This window comes from Panulirus ornatus, chromosome 20 (genome assembly GCF_036320965.1).
Source record: "Panulirus ornatus isolate Po-2019 chromosome 20, ASM3632096v1, whole genome shotgun sequence".
NCBI classification, from domain to species: domain Eukaryota; kingdom Metazoa; phylum Arthropoda; class Malacostraca; order Decapoda; family Palinuridae; genus Panulirus; species Panulirus ornatus.
In genome coordinates, this window is record NC_092243.1 from 73,069,698 (window position 1) to 73,086,969 (window position 17,272).

The window sequence follows — 17,272 nt, forward strand, 5'->3', positions numbered from 1 at the left end:
GAGGTAGCGTTAAGAACAGAGGACTGGGCCTTTGAGGGAATACCCTCACCTGGCCCAATTCTCTGTTCCTTCTTTTGGAAAATTGAAAAAAAAAAAACGAGAGGGGAGGATTTCCAGCCCCCCGCTCCCTCCCCTTTTAGTCGCCTTCTACGACACGCAGGGAATACGTGGGAAGTATTCTTAATCCCCTATCCCCAGGGATAATATATATATATATATATATATATATATATATATATATATATATATATATATATATAAATATATATGTATTTTTTTTTTATGCTTTGTCGCTGTCTCCCGCGTTTGCGAGGTAGCGCAAGGAAACAGACGAAAGAAATGGCCCAACCCACCCCCATACACATGTATATACATACGTCCACACACGCAAATATACATACCTACACAGCTTTCCATGGTTTACCCCAGACGCTTCACATGCCTTGATTCAATCCACTGACAGCACGTCAACCCCGGTATACCACATCGCTCCAATTCACTCTATTCCTTGCCCTCCTTTCACCCTCCTGCATGCTCAGGCCCCGATCACACAAAATCTTTTTCACTCCATCTTTCCACCTCCAATTTGGTCTCCCTCTTCTCCTCGTTCCCTCCACCTCCGACACATATATTCTCTTGGTCAATCTTTCCTCACTCATTCTCTCCATGTGCCCGAACCATTTCAAAACACCCTCTTCTGCTCTCTCAACCAAGCTCTTTTTATTTCCACACATCTCTCTTACCCTTACGTTACTTACTCGATCAAACCACCTCACACCACACATTGTCCTCAAACATCTCATTTCCAGCACATCCATCCTCCTGCGCACAACTCTATCCATAGCCCACGCCTCGCAACCATACAACATTGTTGGAACCACTATTCCTTCAAACATACCCATTTTTGCTTTCCGAGATAATGTTCTCGACTTCCACACATTCTTCAAGGCTCCCAGAATTTTCGCTCCCTCCCCCACCCTATGATCCACTTCCGCTTCCATGGTTCCATCCGCTGCCAGATCCACTCCCAGATATCTAAAACACTTCACTTCCTCCAGTTTTTCTCCATTCAAACTCACCTCCCAATTGACTTGACCCTCAACCCTACTGTACCTAATAACCTTGCTCTTATTCACATTTACTCTTAACTTTCTTCTTTCACACACTTTACCAAACTCAGTCACCAGCTTCTGCAGTTTCTCACATGAATCAGCCACCAGCGCTGTATCATCAGCGAACAACAACTGACTCACTTCCCAAGCTCTCTCATCCCCAACAGACTTCATACTTGCCCCTCTTTCCAAAACTCTTGCATTCACCTCCCTAACAACCCCATCCATAAACAAATTAAACAACCATGGAGACATCACACACCCCTGCCACAAACCTACATTCACTGAGAACCAATCACTTTCCTCTCTTCCTACACGTACACATATATACATATATATACGTATATATATATATATATATATATATATATATATATATATATATATATATATATATATATATATATATATATCCATAAACATCCATAAACAAATTAAACAACCATGGAGACATCACACACCCCTGCCACAAACCTACATTCACTGAGAACCAATCACTTTCCTCTCTTCCTACACGTACACATATATACATATATATACGTATATATATATATATATATATATATATATATATATATATATATATATACATTCTTTCCTTTCATGCTACTCGCCACTCCCCACATCAGCCAGGCAGCGCCAAGAACATATATATATATATATATATATATATATATATATATATATATATATATATATATATATATATATGTTCTTGGCGCTGCCTGGCTGATGTGGGGAGTGGCGAGTAGCATGAAAGGAAAGAATGTATATATATATATATATATATATATATATATATATATATATATATATATATATATATATATATATATATATATATATATATATATATATATATATGGGTATGTTTGAGGGAATAGTGGTTCCAACAATGCTGTATGGTTGCGAGGCGTGGGCTATGGATAGAGATGTGCGCAGGAGGATGGATGTGCTGGAAATGAGATGTTTGAGGACAATGTGTGGTGTGAGGTGGTTTGATCGAGTAAGTAACGTAAGGGTAAGAGAGATGTGTGGAAATAAAAAGAGCGTGGTCGAGAGAGCAGAAGAGGGTGTTTTGAAATGGTTTGGGCACATGGAGAGAATGAGTGAGGAGAGATTGACCAAGAGGATATATGTGTCGGAGGTGGAGGGAACGAGGAGAAGAGGGAGACCAAATTGGAGGTGGAAAGATGGAGTGAAAAAGATTTTGTGTGATCGGGGCCTGAACATGCAGGAGGGTGAAAGGAGGGCAAGAAATAGAGTGAATTGGAGTCATGTGGTATACAGGGGTTGACGTGCTGTCAGTGGATTGAAGCAAGGCATGTGAAGCGTCTGGGGTAAACCATGGAAAGCTGTGTAGGTATGTATATTTGCGTGTGTGGACGTGTGTATGTACATGTGTATGGGGGGGGGGTTGGGCCATTTCTTTCGTCTGTTTCCTTGCGCTACCTCGCAAACGCGGGAGACAGCGACAAAGTATAAAAAAAAAAAAAAAAAAAAAAAAAAAAAAAAAATATATATATATACGTATATATATGTATATATGTATATATACGTATATATGTATATATGTATATATATGTATATATACGTATATATATGTATATATATATATATATATATATATATATATATATATATATATATATATATATATATATATATACCATCCCTGGGGATAGGGGAGAATGAATACTTCCCACGTATTCCCTGCGTGTCGTAGAAGGCGACTAAAAGGGAAGGGAGCGGGGGGCTGGAAATCCTCCCCTCTCGTTTTTCTTTTTTTTTTTTTCCAAAAGAAGGAAGAGAGAAGGGGGTCAGGTGAGGATATTCCCTCAAAGGCCCAGTCCTCTGTTCTTAACGCTACCTCGCTATCACGGGAAATGGCGAATAGTAAGAAAAAAAAGAAAAAAAAAAAAATATTATTTATTATACTTTGTTGCTGTCTCCCACGTTAGCGAGGTAGAACAAGGTAACAGACGAAAGAATGGCCCAACCCACCCACATACACATGTATATACATACACGTCCACACACGCACATACACATACCTGTACATCTCAACATATACATATATACACATGTACATAATTCATACTGTCTGCCCTTATTCATTCCCATCACCACCCAGCCACACATGAAATGAAAACCCCTCACCCAGCATGTGCGCAAGGTAGAGCTAGGAAAAGACAACAAAGGCCACATTCGTTCACACTCAGTCTCTAGCTGTCATGTAATAATGCATCGAAACCACAGCTCCCTTTCCACATCCAGGCCCCACAAAACTTTCCATGGTTTACCGCAGACACTTCACATGCCCTGGTTCAATCCACTGACAGCCTGTCGACCCTGGTATACCACATTATTCCAATTCACTCAATTCATTGCACGCCTTTCACCCTCCTGCATGTTCAGGCCCAGATAACTCAAAATCTTTTTTAATCCATCTTTCCACCTCCAATTTGGTCTCCCACTTCTCCCTGTTCCCTCCACTTCTGACACATATATCCTCTATGTCAACCTTTCCTCACTCATTCTCTCCATGTGACCAAACCATTTCAAAACACCCTCTTCTGCTCTCTCAACCACACTCTTTTTACTACCACACATTTCTCTTACCCTTTCATTACTTACTCAATCAAACCACCTCACAACACATATTGTCCTCAAACATCTCATTTCCAGCACATCCACCCTCCTCCGAACAACTCTATCTATAGCCCACGCCTCGCAACCATACAACATTGTTGGAACCACTATTCCTTCAAACATACCCATTTTTGCTTTCCGAGATAATGTTCTCGACTTCCACACATTTTTCAACGCTCCCAGAACTTTCACCCCCTCCCCCACCCTATGATTCACTTCCGCTTCCATGGTTCCATCCATTCCCAAATCCACTCCCAGATATCTAAAACTCTTAACTTCCTCCAGTTTTTCTCCATTCAAACTTACCTCCTAATTGACTTGTCCCCCAACCCTACTGTACCTAATAACCTTGCTCTTATTCACATTTACTCTCAGCTTTCTTCTTTCACACACTTTACCATACTCAGTTACCAGCTTCTGCAGTTTCTCACCCGAATCAGCCACCAGCACTGTATCATCAGCGAACAACAATTGACTCACTTCCCAAGCTCTCTCGTCCACAACAGACTTTGCCCCTCTTTCCAAAACTCTTGCATTCACCTCCCTAACAACCCCATCCATAAACAAATTAAACAACCATGGAGACATCACGCACTCCTTGCCAAATCCAGGTACCTCATTCATCAACAAACCCCTCAGGGAAGAAGAACAGATGTGTTGGCTGTGGACTAACTGCCACAACCAGGATTCAAACTTGTGAGTTTCACCCTGGGCCAGCAATGCTAACTGCCAATAAAAGACATTTTTGCTTATTCTTTAACTTTTCTTGATATTACCCAACAAATGAAAAGACTAGATTTTTTGTAAATATGTTCATGGACACTTGTTCTGGGGGCCTACCTATATTTCCAAGGCTGGGCCATTAAGGGATTAATTATCCATAAAACTTTCCTTATTATTACTGTGACATGACAGATCATGTGATGTGGGTATTACTCACTTCAGGACCTAATACATTACAAGCAATGTAAAACAACTTGAAACCTTCCCCTTCCTTAATGTTATCATTTCTCATCATCCTCAGTAATGAACAGGATATGTACTGTTCACTTTCTAGCTTTCACAAGTATAATCAAAATGGTGCAAAAAAAAAAATAATTGAAAGCAGTTTTAGCACTTCAAAATTTGCAAGGCATACTTGTAAATTTCAAAATTTTCATAAAAAAACTTTTCTACAAAGCTCCTACCTTTCTTGGTTTGTGAAGATTTTCATTTGATCTCTAATTCTTACAATATAATCACAATTTAAAGTGTTTCACATCATAATATTAGCAGCCCACAAATGGAATGATTAGACCTAGTTAATGTAGAACAGTTCAGTTGTCACGGATATTTCAAAGCTTCCACTGCTAAAAAAAAAAATACATTCTATCACACCATGCTGAAGATGTTCTCTGGATGGGGAATTTAATGGGTCCTCATGACTGATAGAATCCTTGAATAACATACCATGTACTACCCAATCAACAATGCTGTCCTGTGATCAAACCATGGTCTTTAACGGTTACAAAAACATGGAGACACGTTTTTGTACTCTCATAAAATCAAGGTTTACATCAAGTCCTGCATAAGGCTATCATGTTATGTAGGAGCTGAGGAAATTAGACAAAATATACACCTACCTTAGACTGCACTCTGAATACATGGCAATAGTGTCCCTTAGTTTCAAGATCCTTGGTGATGTAGGCAAAGTGCGAAAGGTCATCAGCATCCTGACAGGCACAATGGATGTTGCGGATCTCATGTTCACACACTAACGCCTGATGAACAAAAAGGAGAAAGTATTCATTATAATACAGTCATGATAATAATGATAACAAATAAAGTTTGGTAAAGTGTGTGAAAGAAGAAAGTTAAGAGTAAATGTGAATAAGAGCAAGGTTATTAGGTACAGTAGGGTTGAGGGTCAAGTCAATTGGGAGGTGAGTTTGAATGGAGAAAAACTGGAGGAAGTGAAGTGTTTTAGATATCTGGGAGTGGATCTGGCAGCGGATGGAACCATGGAAGCGGAAGTGGATCATAGGGTGGGGGAGGGGGCGAAAATTCTGGGAGCCTTGAAGAATGTGTGGAAGTCGAGAACATTATCTCGGAAAGCAAAAATGGGTATGTTTGAAGGAATAGTGGTTCCAACAATGTTGTATGGTTGCGAGGCGTGGGCTATGGATAGAGTTGTGCGCAGTAGGATGGATGTGCTGGAAATGAGATGTTTGAGGACAATGTGTGGTGTGAGGTGGTTTGATCGAGTAAGTAACGTAAGGGTAAGAGAGATGTGTGGAAATAAAAAGAGCGTGGTTGAGAGAGCAGAAGAGGGTGTTTTGAAATGGTTTGGGCATATGGAGAGAATGAGTGAGGAAAGATTGACCAAGAGGATATATGTGTCGGAGGTGGAGGGAACGAGGAGAAGAGGGAGACCAAATTGGAGGTGGAAAGATGGAGTGAAGAAGATTTTGTGTGATCGGGGCCTGAACATGCAGGAGGGTGAAAGGAGGGCAAGGAATAGAGTGAATTGGAGCGATGTGGTATACCGGGGCTGACGTGCTGTCAGTGGATTGAATCAAGGCATGTGAAGCGTCTGGGGTAAACCATGGAAAGCTGTGTAGGTATGTATATTTGCGTGTGTGGACAAATGTATATACATGTGTATGGGGGTGGGTTGGGCCATTTCTTTCGTCTGTTTCCTTGCGCTACCTCGCAAACGCGGGAGACAGCGGCAAAAAAAAAAAAAAAAAAAAAAAAAAAAATAATAATAATAACAGATGAACGGCAAGTCCCCTGCCCCATGTTGGCCTGAAAGGTTGGAAAACCCTGTTCTGCAGCATGAATTCCCAAGAAAGGAGCATGCATGCAGGCACATGATTCATTCTACATATTTAGGGGACAGAGTTAATGATAAGAGATCCATACATACATGGACTCACTTTTAGACAAACCTCCATACAAATAATCAAGTTAATGAACAAATCGCTGTGGTAAATCAGGGAGTAGTGCATTTAGCATCACATCCAGTCACCTATGATTCTCAATTTACACAGATATTTGTGTCGAGTGAAATGTCTTTAATTGTTTTACAAAATGACTGGTCAGAACAGAGGAATTATGTCTTAATTATAAGAAAATAGAAGACTGCCATTACATGGGGTATAAAATTTCTTAAAATATTTATTGTAAAGCTCTGAAGAGACAAATGACAATGAACATTAAGTGAAGTGCAGTACACAATACTGGTTATTACAGAACTACTATGTTGAAAACATAAGGTATACAAGTGAAAGAAAAATGCAAATGCCATGAACATCACAAAAACGAACCTGCGTTAAAGCATCGATGAATTTAACTCCTCTGTATGATACAGACAAGACTATTTTGGGAATCTTGGCTCCTTCCGAGGTGGATTTCTTTAGTTTCTGGATGGATTTCATCGTGGATTCTGTACCTTTCAACTCTTTCACGTGAGTGGACCCAAGGTACTGTAAAGAGTAGGTGTTACTGCAGTTAAAAAAAAGAAAGATAAGTGTAAAGTCAATATTATGTGCTGATAAGCATTAAGGCAAATGGACAAGAAGACACATGACAGCTAGAGAATGGATGTGAGCAGATGTGGCTTTTCTTAGTCTGTGCATTACGCTACCTCGCTAACGCAGGAAATGGCGATTAGGTTTCTTTGGGGGGTATAATAATAATAATAATAATAATAATAATAATAATAATAATAATATTATTATTATTATTATTATTATTATTATTATTATTATTACTTTTATCATCATCACTGAACGAATTCTTGCAACTCAGTTTTCTTGACAAATTTTCCCAAGGTGTCAAGAGCATTTATTTCAGGATGAAGAGCGAGGCCCAACTACTCCATAATTTATTCATCAGTGTACACAACAGTTCGCCTACGCACTAGGCGTCTTCAGGTGTAAAAGTAAATTACACCATGGAAGGTGGAACTAAATTTACAAACTCCTACGTAGGAAGGTGGAGATGGAACCAAAGCTTAGTCAAGAGAGAGAGAGAGAGAGAGAGAGAGAGAGAGAGAGAGAGCATGGGGGAAAAGGTAGGTTGGTCAAGAGACGCAAATATTAGCCTGACCTGTGGTCAAGACGCCGTGACAGTCAATCATCAGCCTAATCCTCTCGCATCTCCTGCGGCTGGTAAGGGAAGGGTTCGGTCGCCCCGCCGTCGAATTGGTCATCCATCGAATAGGGGGATTGTACAAGGCCACCACGTTCGACTGCATGTTGTGACTGATGACGTTCTAATCAAGTATAGTCTAAAACTTGTAGGCGCCGTGCTGACGCGACGAGACAGGCGTTTCACCTCCTCAGCTGCGAGTGTCATTCCATGTTCCCGCCAGCGTTTCATTTCATATCCTCAAGCTGTGAGGGTATATTCCATATTCCCACCAGTGTTGCTGTCTGCAGGCGCCCCCTTCTTTAATGTGGTTGATGATGATGCGTCGCCCCAGGGCTACATACATCCAGTCTAAACAACAGAGCAAACATTTTGGGCTGCAGAGTTCCCAGTCACATATCGGTAATGGTGAACCACACTGGCCTTAAGTGTAATGCCCCAAAGGGAGTTGGTGGTGTTGTCAAGCATGAGGAGTTTGGCTGATCTGAGGCTTATATGGTAGATGTTGTCTGCATTGGGGTACACTGTGGTTTTTACCACAGTATCCTTGACTACACCTGCGATGGTGTTCTACCCTCTCAAAAGCGAATATGACGAAAGCAGCACACCAAACAGATTAATGTACAGCGCAATCAGTACGTTGCTTCGCCATCACAAAGACACCAACACGTATAAAATGACTCAAACATCCTCCTTACTACAATCCGCACTTGATTCTCTGCCACGGCAACAGACCCACCCAACCCAAACCACTCCCTTACTAGCCACCAATCCTTATGTACAGAAATAAAACGCTCATTCCTACCTCACTCTTCGGTAACCTCTACATGCAGACCTTCCACTCTACCCACAACAAATGTTACGCCGACAAAACATACACCCATCAAACACCACACACTTACCCTCCCAAGTCAGTCGTGCACTCCATCCCACAGGACATACACTCGTCGAAACCAACACGAGTCACACACCCTGTCTACAATTTGGACATCATCCATCCCTGCAACATCAGAAAATCCGTTCCAAATGCCTACAGTGCAATCAACACAACGAAGACACTGAGCACTTACTATTCAGTTGCCCTGGACTCTCTGCACATAGATGCATACATACACATCAAAACACTTTATTTTATATGTTTCCGACCAGTGGACGTGACCAGCTTAATGAGTGCTGCAGGAGCCTCATAAAGAACAGAAGGATCTCCTGAGACAGGCAGTTACAACTACTATTCCAAGTATAACTTTGTTTGAAATTTGTATACGAAATAAAACATCAGAACACTTTCGGTTTGATAAAACACCCAACACTGCCATATGCTCGACAGTTTTCACATGAAAATGAAACTACTGTCAATAACTGTCATGGTCTATTCAAGGAAACTGGACATCCTTGCCTTTAGCCAGCCCAAGGGGTAGGGTTGAGGGCCCTAACTCAGCAAATTTAAGTCCCACATAAGGTGTATGTCTGTGTGTACTCTATCCACCCCAAGTAAATAAAAAAGATAACACTATTAAGTGTTTGTATGATGCACACTTCAACTTTTGTCTTTCCAAATTCCCTTAAAAGGGAGAGCTAATTTTCATCTCTTATAATTCTTTAAAAAAATACATTTCATTCTAAATTCTATACAATGAGGATTTTTAACACTATTCGCAAGCATTCAGTGTAAGACAAAAATGAATATATTTAGCGAATAGTAAATATGTGTAAAAACACTCGTTTCATAAATGTGTTTCATTTCTTTTATGAAATAATCGACATATATGATCAAAGTAAAGCAGATGATGTCATCAATTTAGACTTTCAAAAAGATTTACGATAAAGTCTCACATCACAGGTTACTAACTAAAGATGTCAAATGGTTGTACTTCCATGGTTTGGAAATTGGCTGACTGACCGTAAACAGAAGCGGTCAAACCTCTGGACGTAACAAGTGATGTGCTACATCGATTAGTATTGGAATCGGTTCTCTCTCTCTCATATATATATATATATATATATATATATATATATATATATATATATATATATATATATATATATGAACTTTACTGAGAGATCTCTAAATTCACGGACGATACGAAGTTAGCAAATGTACAACCGAAACAGGACGTCTGCGGCTTCAAACTGACAGACTTGGATAACAAGTGGCAAATGAATTTCAATACTGATGAATGGAAAACTTTACATTTCGGTGGTGAATAATGAAAAGGCAAACTAAAAAACATCAATGAGGAAAAGGGCTTGGGTGTAATAATCTCTGGTGACCTAAAGCCATGTAAGAAGTGCAAAGAACCTTGAAAAATACAGGCGAACAAAATTTTTGGACTCACCGACAGGTCTTTTGAATTCAAGTCTCGTAGAAATGACTGAAAACAATATATATATATATATATATATATATATATATATATATATATATATATATATATATATATATATATTCGTCTAATCCAGGTATCCATTTTATCGACCAACCCACTAGGGATTTGATGAACAACTGGATCCACTATGGACCGATTGCCACAACCAGGATTCGAACCTACACCACGGAAGTCTTTCCTGCGTCTTCACATCAGCATCCATAACGGAGCATCATGGGGTACAACGATGAGGTATAGATAAAACAACAATTACTAACGACTGAGGCAAATCTAAGACTTTGTGGGACTACATAATAATCCCGTGCTCTTACGTACCCCGACCTCACCTCCACACACACACACACACACACACACACACACACTGGGCTCATGCCTCACTTAAAAGGGACAAATCCTACGGGGTGTGTTGCAGTCATCGTTGTGGCCTTTCAAAGTCCAGTGACATTTCTACCTCAAACAAAATGGTAAATATTATTGTTTTCTGACTGCAACGACGCAGCAGGACTGCATGCCTCTGCCAGTGGAGGACCTTCCACTCCCTCGTCTACGAGGACACGAGAGGAAGCAACGCAGTGCGCGTTAATATAATCCAGTAATTCGTTTCAACTCGCCTGTGGATCAGATGATCAGTCAGACTACGTAGACAGCAGAGAGAGGAGGTTGAGGAGGAGGAGGTTCGACTCACCTGTGCTACATACTGGACACTCGCGGAGACGAGGGCATTGGGGTGGTGTCTCCAGGCTGTGAGCACCGTGTTGGGTACACCCACCACGAGCTGCGACGGGTCGCGGATGGCCAGGTGACCAAGCTGGTCGGAGCCGCTCTGCTGGTCCATGGGAGGCGGCTGGCTTCGCGGAGCCCTGGTGTTGGAGAAGGAGACAAAAAGGGTCAAATGTTTACACTTGGGTTCGTACTGGGAGGAAGACGTGGTCAAACATTCTGTCGTTCATAATGCTAACGTATTTTTCTTCTTTTTTTTTTATCTATGATATTCGTTCGTTATCTTCATTCGTTCCTCATTATGCATACGCTGCGATGCAGCATAGATTGCTCAGCATTTTTAACATGTGGGTATGATTAAGCATTTAAAGTACCAAAGATGCCCACAAACTGATTTCATTTGCGTTTATCTTTTATTGGTTATAACATGTAAACACTACAGGCTACAGGTGGACAAGTCCCTAAACTAATACTACTAACTCTCGAAGAAAGTCCCTAGAGCAAACTTATATAAGTGATTACTACCGTAAAATACTAAAAGTCTTCTATGACATGCACCTGGCGGCTATTATCATTTGACAGCAACGTGACAAACATCTAAACAAACATATAACAAATGCAAAGACCAAATCTCCCAATTCCAAGGCCAAAAGAATACTTCAATGTTATCTGTTATAATCAGTAAATAACATCCCACTTTGATCAAGAAGAGACATTTGAGCCCCAGTAGAACTGTTCGTACTATAGGAGAGGAACTTTACCCACTTAGACTTTCCTAACATATTTCAAGGTGGGACACGTCCAACATACTTCATGGTGTTTGTGTTATCTACCCCCACTCACCCCCTGGGCTGGAAGTTGAGCCGGAGGGAGAGGTGGATGGAGAGATGCTTAACTGATTTACAATCATGTTTCTAACGCAATTTACATCAAGTCAACAGCCGTTGGCTACTACGTCTCCTATCGCAACTGTCCTTCCCAGGGTCGTACCACTGTGATCAAAGCGGGTTTAAATGCAAGATGTCTGTCCTAAGAAGACCTGTTCCGCTCCACGCTCAGTTCTCCTTCAGAAATACCTGTATTCCCTTTTCCTAACATTCCTCTAACGTTTCCTAACACTGCCCAAACACTCAAGGTGATCACATCATCAAGGAAACGGGGAGACTGAGAGGGAGAACGACCGTGCACGAGTGGGGGGGGGGGGGGGGGGGGCGTCAGGACTAGTGTGGTTCACCGCTACTCACTTGGTGGGTGGTTGGGGGGCGCTGCGCTTCTTGGTTCCTGATCGGCGGATGGTGTTGCTCGTGGTCTCCGGCGGCCGCCGCTCACGGCTCGTCGAGGAGGGAAGGTCGTTGAAGAGCTGTTCCTTCAGCTGGGATATGTCCGAGTTCTGCACACACGAGAGAGAAAAAGAGAGAGAAGCAAAGTTTGGTCATCCAAGATGGACGGTACCTTGATGTCGTGAGAGAGAGTATCATGTATATTGGGCGTTATACAACAACGTAGGGGAGTTAAGAAGTATACTCTTGTATGAATTGGTATATCAGTGTATGGGCCAAGAGGTAGTATACTGAGGTATGACATGAATGCAGGTTTAATACAAGACGGCAAGACCCAGAGAGAGAGAGGGAGTGTACTTGGGTCTTGCGCGATCTCGCATCTTCCACAACATACGTACGTCGTCTTCGCCAGTCTGTCGCTCCGCGTCAGGCGTCGTACACTTACCAACTTGGTGAGTTCCAGGCTGAGGTCGTGCGGGTTGAGCGCCGGGGGCAGCTCCGGCTCCAGCGGTCGGTCTCCTAGGGAGGAGAGGATCCTCTTTCTGTGCCCCGGCCGCGTGATCTCCAACACGGTCGTCAGTTCGATCTCCCACACCTTCCTCACCCGCTCCATGTCTCCGAAGCCGTTCTTGTGGAAGTTCTGGGCGTACTGCGGGAGGCGTATGGAGTCCAGCCACGCCTCCACCGTGTCCGGGAGGCTGTAGGAGGAGCGGTGGGTGTGGAGCGGGGTCGGCAGGCGGGACACAGCCTCCTGCAGGATCTGCTGGTGCGTCGGCTGAGTGATGCCCAGCTCGCCCAAGTCTCCACCCTCAAGGATGCCTCCGTTCTGTGTGTGTGTAGGAGGACAACAACGGAGGCATCAGCATTAACGTAGACCACTGTGGGTGTGGAGTCTTCATGTGGCATATGTTGGTGACGCTGATGAAAGAGATAATAGCCACCATCCCCCCAAGCTTTCCTGTTCTCCTCAGTTTAAACTCTTCCCTCTCCCCAACTCTTCCTGGTGTTTCTGAGTTTATTTAAATAACACACAAACCATCATAGACGTTCTCTAGTTACTGCGTGTGCCACAGATAAAGAGGGACAGACCAACTGGGCTATTATATGTAATCAAGTGTCCTTTGAAGACATTGTAACAATTTACTTTACATTGGCTTATCTGCATTAATCTCTTAAAACCTGTAATTTACATAAATAAAAAAAAAACAACCAAACCCATCTCTGATATAAGAACTCTCTGGTGTTGTGTGGTTGGGAACAAGAGAAGATGCAAATCTGTACCCCAAAAAAGCTCTGTCAATGAAGGAGTTTAAAACAAAAAACCTCCACAAAGATTGAGTGGCTCAAGATGGACAAACATAGTGGTGAAGGACCACATTTATAGCGGGCACAGTAAAGTGAAGATTATCATTTACATTTTAGTTGTCCACGGGTCATTTGAATATTGATATGAAAAGGTAAGGTAAATTCTGAAATGAAATTACTGTTTCCAGACACGAGTGATACATATACATGATAAGATTAATTATCATGTATAAAAAAAATCTTGAAACATGTGGCTGTTTCTAAAGTCAAACCTTCTCTGACGATTCAGATTTTAGTACGAGAGAATCGACTGTGAACACACCAATTAATTTACAAACAGCATATCCCCCACAAACAACACATACCAACACTTGTATATCAGCCACCACTATGAGGAGTTGTCAGCTTACAACGGAATGTGAGCTACACCCTGCAAACGCACCAAGATTCCATGACAAGGGGGCAGGGTTGTGAGTGGAGTCTGCGTGACCACCAATATGTTAGATGGGGCAGGAAATTCCCCCGTCACCACACACACACACACACACACACTACACACACACACACACACTACACACACACCAGGTTCACTTGAGAGGGTCCCTGTGTCCTTGCACACTGTGGTGGGCTTGAGATCCCCTCGGTGCTTCATTTGATGCCACCAAGAGGTGTAGATGATGGTGAGGTAGATAAGAAGGTAGAGAGGATATGCAAAGGTGATGAGTGTGGGGAAGGGAAGGGTTAAGATGGGGGGAGCTGTGGAGGAGCGGTAAAGAAATCTGGAAGAGGGTTAAGAAATAATAGAGGAGGTTAAGACGAGGGCAAAGGAAATGGTATTTGATGAATAGAGGGATTATTAAAATGGAAAGAGAGGAAGTGGAAGAACAGAAAGCAGGTTATAAGAAAGCAATGAGTCACTCACTGAACGAAGAAGGATGAGGCTCAATATTAAAAAAGATTACGAAGCAATGGACGTGGAAGAAGGGTTGCGAGGGGGAAAGGTGGCAATAGTGGAGGAGGAAGCGGCAGCGAGGCTGAAAGACCCACCAAGAAATCCGTGTCGTCGTAGCCGTGGGCGACGAAGACGTCCTCGTACTGCGGGAGTCCCAGGGCGCGCAGCCACCCGCCCACGGTCTTGTCCCCGGGTTCCACCACGCCCACCTCCACGCCCTCACTCCCGCCCGTCGTGCTCGTCAGGAGGCCGAGCCCCTGCTGTGATGGCGACAGCGACAGACCTGTCATACACACAAGACACAAGGATCTTCAGTCAATATTTTCTTGGTTAGAGACACAGAATATTCAACATGTTAGAGACAGAATATTCAACATAAGTTAGAGACACAGAATATTCAACATAAGTTTTCTCAACTCTTCCTCCACAAACACTGGCTGACTGCCACGCCTCACGAGAGAGACCAGATCCTACCCCCTTTGTCTCCCGCGGCCCGCGCAGGATGTTATATACGCACCGTGTCTGGTGCCACGACCTGATCTTTTGACATGACCTCTTGAGGTTCAAAGGTCAAGAGATCATACCTTGCTCCAAGAGGAGGAGGAGGAGGAGGATCTTATCCATCCCGTCCTACCTCCTGGAGGCTTGACACTGTCTTGTCACCTAGTCCTTCAGAGGGTCATCAGGTCAAAGGGCAACTAGGTCAGGGAGGAAGGGGGGTCAGGTGTGACCCCCCCGCCACACACCACCTACCTAGTCTCGTCTGGAACTCGTGCTCCAGCTCCGCCATGAAGACGCTCTCGCGCGCCAGGCCGCCTCCGAAGCTGGCCATGATGTCGTTGATCCTGGCCCACTCCTCCGCCTCCTCCAGCGGCGACAGGAGACTCATGCCCGAGCCTCCTCCTCCTCCTCCTCCGCCGCCACCACTCCCTCCGCCGCCGCCACCACCCACCGGTCATGTCTCGCGTGGTGAGGCCTCCCACGCTGTTCCGGCATCCTGCAAGTGGGGAAGGAAGAGGACAGGTTATGGTCAGGGATATACGCACACTGTATGACTCTCTCTCTCTCTCTCTCTCTCTCTCTCTCTCTCTCTCTCTCTCTCTCTCTCTCTCTCTCTCCAAGGGGAGATCGGAGAGAGGGCGTATACGACACGTACCTTTGTCAGCGGCGGCGGCGGAGGAGGAGGAGGAGGGGTGCCTCAGGGCTGTGGTGGTGGCCAGCGAGCGGGGACGTTCCAAGGCAGACACCTCCCCCGCCCCCTCCATGGGCGTGATGCTCCCGCGAAACAACCCTGGTGGTGGTGAGGACGAAGACACACACACACGTTAGTATATCAAGACACCAACAACATATAAGACAATATATATATATATATATCTCTATACCTATAAATGTAGGGAAGAATATATATGTATGGAGGGAAAGTTTAAACTCATGACAATATATATATATATATATATATATATATATATATATATATATATATATATATATATATATAGGGAAGAATACCTATGTATGGAGGGAAGGTTTCAACTCCATGTTTACCCCACAAGGAAAGTGTCGTTCCTGTGACTCTTCTGTAGTGTCAAGGTGGAAGTGGAGAAGATGCGGGTACACTGCGCTTCAGGGAAGGACTGAAGTGAACCCCCCCCCCCTCCCCCCAACCCGGGGTGAAAACAAGACTTTGGGGGATTCAAGAAATGTGTTTGGTGTTTGTGAAAGTGGTCGTTTCTGGTCTTGAGAGAATAAATCCATCCTTTCCCTGGGACTTTAAATCTCCTCTAAAATCCCACTACATTGGTCACATCCCTTCTAAAAATCCCAGTGAATATGCTAAATCCCTTCCTCATATCCCGGTGTATACGTGGAAATCCCCAGCAAATCGTAGTGGTCAAGTTACGTCACTTTCAAAAGTTCATTTATACTTTAAACCTCAAATCCCAGTGGCAAGATTACATCCCTTCTGAGGCAACTGTGGACAGGATAAATCCCTCGTCGAAATCCCAGTGGACAGATAAAATTCCTATAGAAATCTCACTGGGCCGGATAAATCCCCCCCCCCCAGATATAGTAGTGGACAGGTTTAATCCCTTCAGAAATCCCAGTGACCAGGTTAAATCCCATCATATATGGAAGGGGACAGGTTAAAAAATCCCTTGAGAAACCCCAGTGGACAAGTTAAATACTTCAGAAATCCCCAGTGGACATTGTTAAATCCTTCTCGAATCCCAGTGGATAGATCAAATCCCTTTATAAATCCAAGTGGGAAGGTTAAATGCCTTAAGAAATTCAGTCGCCACAGTTATGACTCCTCTTTTTTTTTTTTTTTGTATTTACATCTGGTTTTGTTTTTATGTACTTCCATGTTTGGGGCCATTCCAACACACCGGTTTTTTTTTTTTTGTCTTTTTTTTTTTTTTTGCGCCATGACAGAAACCAACAAGTTTTGTTTCCTCACACCCAGGCAGAAGCCTTTCCACCAGTAAACTCGCCTCACTACACACACACACACACACACACACACACACACACACACACACACACACACATACCCACTCACTCACTCACTCACACACACACACACACACACACACACACACACACACACACACACACACATACCCACTCACTCACTCACTCACTCACACACACACACACACACACACACACACACACACACACCAGTCTATCCGAGGTACCCATTTATCGTCCAGCTGAGAATGGAGG

The 17,272-nt window shown here is 43.2% G+C and overlaps 1 protein-coding gene across 2 annotated transcripts in view; it reads right to left on the minus strand.

Annotated features, from left to right (window-relative positions):
• The window catches only part of LOC139756135 (ankyrin repeat and SAM domain-containing protein 1A-like), a 41,398-nt gene that overhangs the window by 14,785 nt on the left and 9,341 nt on the right, over window positions 1-17,272 (minus strand). For both annotated transcript variants that reach the window (XM_071675242.1, XM_071675241.1), the window contains exons 2-9: window positions 15,699-15,833; window positions 15,296-15,539; window positions 14,638-14,825; window positions 12,731-13,111; window positions 12,250-12,395; window positions 10,971-11,145; window positions 7,073-7,231; window positions 5,387-5,524 (exon numbers count right to left, since the gene is read on the minus strand). In XM_071675242.1, the coding sequence (XP_071531343.1) occupies window positions 5,387-5,524; window positions 7,073-7,231; window positions 10,971-11,145; window positions 12,250-12,395; window positions 12,731-13,111; window positions 14,638-14,825; window positions 15,296-15,431 (1,323 nt within the window). In that variant the 5' untranslated portion in view covers window positions 15,432-15,539; window positions 15,699-15,833. The remainder of the gene's footprint in view (window positions 1-5,386; window positions 5,525-7,072; window positions 7,232-10,970; window positions 11,146-12,249; window positions 12,396-12,730; window positions 13,112-14,637; window positions 14,826-15,295; window positions 15,540-15,698; window positions 15,834-17,272) is intronic.